The sequence below is a fragment of the Paralichthys olivaceus genome, chromosome 16 (assembly GCF_024713975.1).
Source record: "Paralichthys olivaceus isolate ysfri-2021 chromosome 16, ASM2471397v2, whole genome shotgun sequence".
Taxonomy (NCBI): Eukaryota; Metazoa; Chordata; class Actinopteri; order Pleuronectiformes; family Paralichthyidae; genus Paralichthys; species Paralichthys olivaceus.
Window position 1 is genome coordinate 11326536 of NC_091108.1, and position 10269 is coordinate 11336804.

General features: G+C 40.8%; 2 protein-coding genes across 5 annotated transcripts; one reads left to right on the top strand and one right to left on the bottom strand.

Annotated features, from left to right (window-relative positions):
• Window positions 1-1639: 1639 nt before the first annotated feature.
• LOC109640888 (glyoxal reductase) lies at window positions 1640-6830 on the bottom strand. 3 transcript variants are annotated; one of them, XM_020105116.2, is made up of 8 exons: window positions 6663-6830; window positions 5416-5529; window positions 4606-4854; window positions 4364-4465; window positions 4135-4226; window positions 2969-3151; window positions 2804-2863; window positions 1640-2273 (listed from the first exon to the last, which is right to left on the bottom strand). In XM_020105116.2, exons 2-8 carry the CDS (start codon window positions 5483-5485, stop codon window positions 2178-2180), a joined length of 852 nt encoding a protein of 283 aa, XP_019960675.1. In that variant the 5' UTR covers window positions 5486-5529; window positions 6663-6830; the 3' UTR covers window positions 1640-2177. The 3 variants fall into 3 exon arrangements, with proteins under 3 accessions (XP_019960675.1, XP_069367902.1, XP_069367903.1); XM_069511801.1 differs by having other exon boundaries at window positions 1640-2400; window positions 6663-6801; XM_069511802.1 differs by having other exon boundaries at window positions 1640-2400; window positions 6715-6739.
• A 43-nt stretch (window positions 6831-6873) lies between these two features.
• extl2 (exostosin-like glycosyltransferase 2) lies at window positions 6874-9841 on the top strand. 2 transcript variants are annotated; one of them, XM_020105097.2, is made up of 6 exons: window positions 6874-7077; window positions 7899-8338; window positions 8458-8528; window positions 8673-8788; window positions 8907-9380; window positions 9494-9841. In XM_020105097.2, the coding sequence occupies exons 1-5, from the start codon at window positions 7073-7075 to the stop codon at window positions 9310-9312; spliced, it is 1038 nt and encodes a 345-aa protein (XP_019960656.2). In that variant the 5' UTR covers window positions 6874-7072; the 3' UTR covers window positions 9313-9380; window positions 9494-9841. The 2 variants fall into 2 exon arrangements, with proteins under 2 accessions (XP_019960656.2, XP_069367901.1); XM_069511800.1 differs by lacking the exon at window positions 6874-7077 and adding an exon at window positions 7554-7578.
• The last annotated feature ends 428 nt before the right edge of the window (window positions 9842-10269 follow it).

Genomic DNA, 10269 nt, shown 5'->3' on the forward strand with positions numbered 1-10269 from the left:
AATCAGTACTGAAGACACAAAAAAATTCAAGGCACCTGGGTTACTTTAATGTCATCCTCCAATGAAACATATTGATCCAATCCAATTGTGTTAGAAATATGAATTTGGGAAATCATAATAATATGTGCAACTTCACAATGACATAAATATGACAGAAAGAAGCTGATAACTATCATTTTATCAGTTATTTGTCCTGCAGCAAATGTGCCTTGTGTTAGTCCACATCGGTTGGACCCCAGGAAACATGTCTCCCATCATGCATCTTGTTTATAGCCAACATGTCTTCCCCCTCCAGCTGGAATCCAAGCACCTAAAACAGTGTGAAGCAGGATAAAAAGGGCGAGATGGAGTTAAAATAAAATTTTAAAAAAACATTAGAAAGTCATTCCAAGTTTGTATTGTCTTAACAACTCACCTGATAGTTTTCAGCCTGATGTTCCTTTTTGGTTGTCTTTGATATTGTAATGACTCCATTCTATTAAGAATACAAGTGGAGACGGGTTCCATGTGAACAGCAGGTGAACATGGGTCAGACAGTCCTAAGAATATGTATATATATAGTAACACAGTTTTCTTTTTGCTAAGACAGTTCCAGTGGATTTATATTCCTATTACCTGAACACTCCAGCGGATGCAGATCTGAGCAGGTGTGCGTCCATACTTTTGTGCTAACTGGATAATGGTGGGGCTGCTCAGGACTTGACCCTTAGCCAGAGGGCAGTAGCCCTGAAATGCAATGCCCTCACGGCGGCAGAACTCGATCAGTTCATTGGGCTGCTGGAATGGATGATACTCCACATAACGGAGCAAGGAGAAAGAGAGATGTTCCACTGACCTTTTAATGTTTACAGATTGAGATTACCATTGTATCCCAATAGAATTACAATAGACATTTGCACCAATCCTAGTGAATAAATTAACTAATGCAAATTCTACTTTGTACAAGCCCCTCCCTCTTGTGGGCTTCACTATTGATTAACCCCTTTGAAGCTCCTCCTTGGCACCCCAGCACACACTGCACAGCCTCCTTGAGTTTCTGAAAGTCCAGCTAGCTTCTTTGGATTCCAAAGAGAAACAAGTACCGGGTGTGCTGGGGTTTTCCTGGAGACCACAGTCCATGATTTAGCAGTCAGTGCAAAGATACATCTCAGGGTGCTATGGTAGAGCCTCAACTGGGATAACCAATAGCTAGAGTTAAGTTCTGCTAAGCTTTCACATCCATGTGCAGTGAACACTTAGACTTTTTTGGTTTTAAATGTATCAATACATATAAACCATGAAATAGTAAAATGTAAGTGTCATGTTCCACCCACTTTTCTTTTAGAACATTCCATAGTACATTTCCATGGAATGGCCCATAAACATCTATCTATGAGGTCGTATTATTATCACTAATGTTTTGAAAAATGAAATGAAAATTATTCTTACCTATTCCAAGTATTGGCATTCGGACCCCATTAGAAAGTTTCACAGTGGGACAAGTCCAACCTTCTGCAGATGACATGATTCCTCGACTGAGGAAATATGATTGAACCTGCGGAACTAGTTCTTCTCAGTGTTTCAATGGCTGGGAAGTGTGTGTTGGGAGGCTTCCTGAGATCCCAATTAACAGCTTTATCACAACAAAGGTAATACATGGTTTTTTAACTGTTGACAGTCACCTTTATTGGGCAGATATGGTATACTATATGATGGGCTGTTTCTTGCAGTGATCTTACAACTCCTCTGCAAACATGCAAAGCACTCAACTTCTCAAAATTCCTCTGTGTTTAAAAGCCTGCTTGCCAACCAGCTCTGTCTCTCTTTGTTCCACAAAAAGTCTCCCCTGACACAAACCCTCTGGTACAGACTGTGTGGTTTAGGAATTTGAAAAATAGGAGCTTGATGACTTCTGTAAGCACACACATGTACTCTGTGGAGAGCTGTTATTTTAGTAATTGCTTCTTTTTTTTTTAAACAAAAATGATGAAAGACTCATGTACAGTATTACAATTGAATACCACTTATAGTTAACATTTCTACATAGCACTTGAGATCTGCAGCACTTTCCCAGAAAAGGTAGTTAAGATAAATGAAGCAAACAGTGACAACAATTAAAAAAGTTGGTGTTATATTAAAAAGCTGTTACTGACAAAATTAGTACCAGGAGAAACGCTCCTTGTGTTTTCTTCATTTTACTACTCCACATTTGTAGGATCCCAAGAGACGTGTCTTCCATCGTGCAATCTTCCCAACGCTGCCATGTCTTCCTCCTCCATATGGAAATCAAACACCTGTGTGTGCAGAGGTAGAGGAGGAGGAGGTGACACTGATTGCATCACAGCAGCTGACAAACACCTCCTTCTTGGGCCAACCTATCCCAGGATTCATTGCAGGCTGTTTCTCAAAGTGGTAACAGTGCTAACAAGCAACAAGATCAGATGTCAGATGCTTAGCTTACAGCTTTTAAATATAAGTATCAGGCTTCAACTCAACCCAACAGCTAACAGTACATACGTTCAAAAACCATGGGGCATTTAAACTTTCTGGTGGTGTCGCAGCTCTGTTGCTAGGCGACAGCGATAAGGGTGGGACAGGCTGGTGACGCAGATCACAGAAATTCCAGCCTTTGCGTCCTCTGTAGGAGGCGGCCCCTGCATTTGTTGTTTTTCTTTTGAACTGTCATTAACATACATTTAAGTTAACTTAACTTTCAAACGTATTCTGTGATGTGATACTTGTTTCCTTGTTCTGTCACAGTGTCATTTATCTTTCTTGATATTAAGTTAGAGCACTTAAAAGATGCAATAGACTTTTAACTTACTTCAAAGTTTTCTTGTATCCTCTTCTTTTTGGTGGATTTAGGTATTGTTACAACTCCATTCTAAGGGAAAAGGAACAATGATATAGCAATTGAGAGGCATTCACAGGTGAGTATTGTATGTGTCAGGCCCAGTTGAGATTAGAACAGAAAATGTCTGTGTATAACCTGAATACTCCAGCGGATGCAGATCTGAGCAGGTGTGCGTCTGTACTTCTCTGCTATCTGGAGGACAGTGGGGTCGCTGAGGACCTGACCCTTGGCCAATGGACTGTAGCCTTCGAAAACAATCCCTTCCTCACGACAATACTCTTTTACGTGATTGGTCTGCTGGTAAGGATGGTACTCCACCTGTGTCATTTTGAGATCACATCATAGGGAAGTTACTGTATGTAGGTAGAATTTGCCTCCTCCAACACTGTGATAAACATTACACCAAGGATTCTGGAAGCATCTCTGAAAGGAGCCCACAGTTTGCCCTGAATCATGTTGGTGAAGACATTTTTCATTCAATTATTGAATCATTTCTTTTTCATGTTATGAACGTTACTGGGACAGGTAGGAGGAGGTAATCATGCATAGACTGTGTATAATGATGGACGACATGTCTCCACTTCCTCCCACTGAACAACAATGAAACCAAAGTATCCCAGATACAGATGCTGCCATCTTGTATTGTTGTTGTCATTTGGAGGCAAAATCCACACAGCAGAGATCCTTTACCTTTACACCCGCTCAACCAATCCTGCCTCAATTTAGGCTGTCAATCATATTTTTTTTATATTATCAAATTCAAGAGCAAACACAAACTACCAGAAATTTCATAACCCAGTTTTTTGAAAGCATGCTTTCCATATTTCTCATCTGCTAACATGGACTATGACTTATATTACAGCAAGCCACCAGGGGGCGATATAGAGATGTTAAGGAGATGTCATGTTGTCCATCTTCATATACCATCTGGGTACATTTCACAAGGGAGCAATTAAATAAAATGTGGTCTTTAAATGAAGATTAACATTCTTTCAACATAAAGTAAAAACACACAACACAACAGCTTTTCTGATTTTGTACAAAAATGTACAGATTCATCTGACTGAAGATTTTTTATTTGATTGCCTATTTTAATTTATCATTGCATCGAACCCCCCCCAATTGCTCCCAGGGCGCCTTAATGGCTGCCCGCTGTTCCGTGTGGTCACTGTGTGGATTATGATCTGTGTGTTCCGTGTGTGCTGTGTTCACACAGATGGGTTAAATACAGAGGTCAAATTTCCCCATGTATGCATGTTGTATGCTGTGTGTGGGACAATAAAGAGGAATCTTAATCTTACCTGGTTAACATGTGGTATCTCACTACAGTCTTCCTTTAACTGCTCCAGGTGGTGGACCATAAAGTTACTCACTCCAATAGCACGGCACACCCCTACAATAACAAAGACAGAGTTCTGACTCATAAATCTCCCACTCTATTTCTTCTACATCACAATAACACAGTCAAACGAATGAGCTACTTCTCATTTTTCTGACTTTTCTCTGTCATAATGCTCCCTTGTTCTGTACCTTCTTCATGAAGTTCTTCTAAAGCTCTCCAGGTGTCAGCCCTCATCTCTCTGTTGGAGCGACCAGGTTTCTGCGACCCCGGCCAGTGCATCATGAACAGATCTGAAAATAAGGCAAGACGATTTAGTGAGAGATTTTAATGAAACACCACAAGACGATCATAATAAAGAAAACTGAACTTACAAAACAGCAGTTTCAGTTATGTTTCTGTTTCACGATTCTCTGTGTTTCACAGGCCATACCGAAATATTCCACCCCCATCCTTGAGCAGGAGTCCAGACAGGCCTTCCTTGTATCTTCGTATCCATAGTCCCCTGGCCACAGTTTGTTGGTGAGCCACAGATCACTTCGTGCTAGCCCACTATCTCTGATACTTCTACCCAGCATCTCCTCACAGCCGTAGCGCTTTGCTGTGTCAATGTGGCGCACACCACACTCTGTGAGTGCGTACACAATGGCATCATGGGAGTATCCACCATCATGAGATGTGCCTGGAATTGAGATAAAGTGTTGGCCTTCCAAAGCAACAGCAATTCTCTTTTTGTTCTTTTTTCTGTTGCAGGATTGGCATGTTCAGAAACAGTTTTGCCCATAGAATCTACATAAAGATGGACGACATGATGGCGTTCGTGGTAGTTTAGCTTTGTTTCAGCATTATCCATCTTTATATACACAAAATGTGCTTATAATTTAAAGACTATTCAGAACATAGTTGTGAGAGGAAGAGACGTCCATACGTGTATGCATACACAGTGCAGAGAAGACCGTGAGGAATGTGGTCGTAATACTGCCAAAGTGGGTTTAATCTGTTATATAAACATTTCAATCACAAATACAGTCAATATAAGAGGAGACAATTTTACTTTTCTGTCTGAATGTTTGCAAATCATAAATCATAAATGAACAATAATGAAAAAAGTGGATTTAAGATAATTATAAAGTTTGAGTCATGCACTAGTGCGTTATTTCAGCGTTATGTGATGTGTACATTTCATTGGGTTTTTCAATAAAACTAAAAAATCTGACATTGTGTGTAAATAATAAAAACATACCTAGTCCAAATATCGGGATCTGCAAACCATTGGAAAGTGGGACAGTGGGACAACCTTGCACTGACGCCATGATCCTGTTTAACGCAGTGAGGATCGACCTGGAGAAAAACTTCACTGCAGAGTTGGACAAAAGTTCACAAAGTCAGATTCACGGGTCAATAACTAATACATGACACGTGGTTAGTGGTATATACAGTCTATGGTTACAGCTCAAGCGAAGCCTCATCCAATCAGAGTGACGAACTCAGACATTACAGTCACGCCCATCTCCCGGCAGCGAGGCGAGTGCGCAGAGACCGTCTACAAAGTGCAAGATATTCAAAAGGTGAAAATCCAACAATATTTATTGGGGCAAATTTGCTCTAGCATAGATTTGGGGACATTTTATAAGGTATATTCATAGACTGTATATTATGAAATGATTTGACTCCTATGCAATGCTGTGGCTCATGGGTTAGAGCGTTATGTTTATTTTGCATGTGCACTAATTATGACTTTACTGATGACTATTTTTGAATGTACTCTTTGCTGCTGTAACTCAGCGAATTTCCTTGAATCAAAATTGATTGTATACTATACAGGAGTTAGAAAGTTATTACTGAGTTCAATTCAATCTATTTTGTTGTTTATTTCCTATAACTGATAGATGAATGTTCTCTCTGTATGAGCTGAAAACATCTTTTCTCAGGATGTGTCATCCTGTTTTAAACAGGACACTTTATTAGAAGTGACCTTCAGTCCACATCTTCTGGTATAAATCAATTAAATAAAACGCAAAGTGGTTCTCCTTTCCTCACCCCTTACAGCTTCTCCTTCACATCTTTCCTTGACCCAGTGACATATTCCATCTGGGTAAAGGAATAGTAGTAAGGAAAGGAGATGATCTGGACTTTCTGAACGCAGCCAAGTTCTTTTGTGGTTTCCCTTTTCGTTGTTGCACTTTATAGACTGTCCCTGTTTTCGCCTCTGCACATAAATACTATTAAATAATGTTATTTACTTCTCTGCATATTCATTCGAAAAACTAATGTTATTTCCTCTTTTTGCACATAATTACTTATAACTAACGTTATTTCCACGCAGCTCCAGTCGTTTGTATGAACATTGTGCTGTAGCTCGTTGTTTGCTTCATTTTGATTGTAAGGAGGATTTGTTTGTGTGTGAATAACTTGTATTAGTTATTGATGCAGAAGGTCGGACTCTGTGAATAAAGAAGCTCGTTACAGATGCGCTGCTTTGCAACTTACCGAGGAAACATCTGCTGTGATTTGAAGCTATGACGAAAGAGCGTTTTCTTACCGAAGTATCTCTGAGAACAGTGGAGATTTACCTCCGAGGGGAAATCTACTGAAAGAGCACCCACACCTCAAGCCCCAACAAAGATGGCGTCCGTTTGCAAAAAAACAAAACAAAACCCGAAATATGCTCAAACGTAAGACAGGCCACGTGCTACAGTGTCATATGAATATGCAAGAGTTTGGTTCAAAACACGGACACAATCCTCTTGTTTTATTTAACAGTGCCATAGTTTATTTTGGAGCCGGCTAACTCATTACGGCTAACGCTAGCTTGTGACAGCTCTCCGTTATTAGGCTCTTTGGTTGCAGTCAATATGGCGGCCATGTGAAGCTGGCGGTTTGTTTCCTGCACCAACAAAATGAGGTGAGTTAAAACGAATGGAAACCAAAACAGCAAAGCTTCTGTCGTGAGACCGATGTGTAGAAGAAGCTCTGTTATGAGGAAGCTTTGTAAAAGTACGGCGTAAGATGTTTGGTTAACAAAACATCAAATGGTGGTGTCAGTAAAGAAGGCAGTTGTTGTGTAAAGGTGACATTTAATCCGATTTTCTTGTAGAACAGAGGAAGTTTGTGAATGTAGCCGGAAAACTCACTTTGCTTATGTGTCCTCTGCAGCTGTTTACCCACAGTTACACGTGTCATCCTCCAGCAACATTGTTTATGTGCACCAGGCTGTTGTTGTTTTTCTCACATATCCAGTGAGTCCAGAAAACCTCACATGGGCAAGAATCCTCAGTTTGATTCCAGGAAGGTGTTTACACGAATAAGATGCAGTTTAAAGTGCAAAGACATGCGTGTGTCTCATAAAACAAGGATTCTCAAAGAGGTTCCTAGAGGGTCTCCAGGGGGGTCCCCAGCAAAAGAGGCAAATACTTCATCCATAAGTAATACACTGATGCAAAATTGGAAAATGTAGAAATAAAAAATGAGATAATAAATAAAATAGAAGTACATCATATAATAATCTTTATTCTTCTCTATCTCCTAGAAAGTCAGAGACATTATGCATCTTCCCCCAATTGTTATCTGGCTTTCTAACTCACTTGTGGGTCCTTTGAATAGTGCAACATAGAAAAGGGGAGGCAAAAATAAGACAATGAAAGTAAAAAGGAATAAAATTAAGTTAACACGACAGTCAAGCCTGAAGTGCACTGTAATAGGACTTGATGCATGTCTTTCTTTCAGGGTCCCCCGTTACTGCATGGGGCTCCGACGAACTTATTTGATTTGGCCAATCTTACTTATCCTCCTGGTGGGTGCAGCCCTGACGGCTCTGCTGCCTCCTGCAGAGGACCAAGGAGGCCTGGATGTCCTGGGAGTGCTACGCCGTGCAACACCACCAAAGGAGAATCGCTCACATGGCAACAGTGCAGACGGAGAGGACAAGTTCACCATTGTCATTCAAACATACAACCGCACGGACATTCTCCTCAAGCTGCTCAACCATTACCAGGCAGTGCCTCATCTGCAGCGGATCATCATAGTGTGGAACAACGTTGGGGAGCAGACACCCCTGAAGTTGTGGAACTCTTTGGGTCCTCATCCGGTCCCTGTCATCTTTAAGGAGCAGACTAGTAATCAAATGCGCAACAGACTACAATCGTTCCCAGAGATCGACACTGATGGTCGGTAAATTTATGAGCATGCGTGATTTAAATTATTCAAACATATATTTATGTATACTTTTGTCTTTTTAAAAATATTTTCGGCTGAGTTTGTTTGACTTCTCTCATGTGATCTTTAGCTGTGTTGATGCTGGATGACGACACCCTGGTCAGCGTTCCTGACATCAGTTTTTCTTTCTCAGTGTGGAAGGTAATAAGCTTCAGAGATAATGACTGATAAACAAGCTGGACCTAAATTCATGTTGTTTTTACTCAAGTTTTAATTGTGTTAATAGAAAAGCATCAGAATTCTGGATGTCTTGTCGCTGCATCATGCACATTTTTGGCTCCACAGCAATTCCCAGACCAGATTGTTGGCTTTGTTCCCCGAAAACACGTCTCCACACCAGGAGGAGTGTACAGTTATGGCAGCTTTGAACTGCAGGATCCAGAAACGGCTGGAGGTGATAGGTAAGCTGAGCTTTTTAGTTTTCTTAAAACTCCTCATGCACTGCATCATACAATGTACCACCATGCTTTGTGGTTTGGTCTTTTTCTGACGTAAAAGGCCATTTTATTTATTTTGCAGATACTCCATGGTGCTTATCGGTGCTGCCTTTTTTCACCGCCAATACCTGCAGCTCTTCCAAGACCAACCTCAAGCAGTGCATGGACTGGTGGACGAAACACAGAACTGCGACGATATTGCTATGAACTTTGTCGTAGCACAGTATTTGAGGAAACATTTGAACTCTGTAGGCAGATTCAACAAACCCTCTGGGGTCTTTGTCAAACCTGTGGACCTTCGCAACCTGGAGAAGGAGGCCAGCAGCGGGTACCAGGGTATGTGGCATCGTCCCGAACACCTTCTCCAGAGGTCCTACTGTCTGAACAGGCTGACGCAGATTTATGGCGTCATGCCGCTTTGCTTCTCCAACCTTATGGTCTCCCAGTTTGGCTTCCCCAGCTATGCCAACCACAAGACTAGAGGCTGAGGAGGAGCCACATCGCAGACGGCTTTGGATTGAAAGAAGAAAAACTAGGATTGCAAAGTAGCAATCTGGTAAGTCTGATTGATAAATAATACTTTCATCTTATGACGTGTCATGTTCACTGATTTCACCTTGAATTTGGTTTGGATTCAAATATTCTGCTTGCTTTTTCTTGCATCTGCAGGACAATGATGGACTCCTTTGACCGAAGCCAAAACAGTCATTTCTACACATGCCTCAGTCGCACATCGTGTCCATATTTGAAAAGGTAAACTGTACTGTTGCCAGAGCAGCCTTCCCTTAAGCAAATCCAACTCACTCACTGGATTGTAGTTAGTAAATAGGTGTGATTTTGAGTTTTGTAAAGAATTTAAATGGGTTTGGCCAAAAAAACCTTCCAATCAAAGTTTTATGTCTGCAATTATTGTAAGATGTACATTTAAACCATGTCAGCATGTCAGGACTACACATGCATGGACTTCTTTTTTATATTTATTGCCATGTTATAGTTAAATAAAGCCAATGCCATTTATTTTTACGTAATTTGTGGTCATAATTACATTATCAGTTAATAAGAGTCAAGTCTGGAGACCCTCAAAATCCCCCTGTTATCTCCACCCCCTGTAGGGTCATCCCAACTTTCACCTGCCATTTGTGGCAAACACTGCTTTCACCAATAATTTTCTTGGGGCTGTGCTTGTCCAACAAACTGGGCTTGGTGCAGACAAGGTGAAAAGAGTGTATGGCTGTTGTACATGCATTGGGGAAGAGACTCAGATCCTGAGATGAACTGAGTGATCGAAGAGTAAAGTGAGAGGTTGGTGTCTTTTCTCAAAAGAAATTGCTAAATCTCTGTAGTTTCAGGACTTCCAAGCAAAATGGCAGAAATACTGATGCATCTTATTTCTGACATTAACAATACGGCAACGCAGAAGCTTTTATTTTAAAGATATTGTCCTT

Coding starts and splice junctions, on each gene's coding strand:
- extl2 (XM_020105097.2), top strand. Junction 8,339..8,457: donor CCCAGAGATCGACACTGATG/GTCGGTAAATTT, acceptor TGTGATCTTTAG/CTGTGTTGATGCTGGATGAC. Junction 8,789..8,906: donor GAAACGGCTGGAGGTGATAG/GTAAGCTGAGCT, acceptor TTTATTTTGCAG/ATACTCCATGGTGCTTATCG.
- LOC109640888 (XM_069511801.1), bottom strand. CDS start 5,485: ATGGCGTCAGTGCAAGGTTGTCCCACTGTCCCACTTTCCAATGGTTTG. Junction 2,864..2,968: donor GCATCCGCTGGAGTATTCAG/GTTATACACAGA, acceptor CTTTTCCCTTAG/AATGGAGTTGTAACAATACC. Junction 2,401..2,803: donor GGATACAAGAAAACTTTGAA/GTAAGTTAAAAG, acceptor GTTGCTTGTTAG/CACTGTTACCACTTTGAGAA.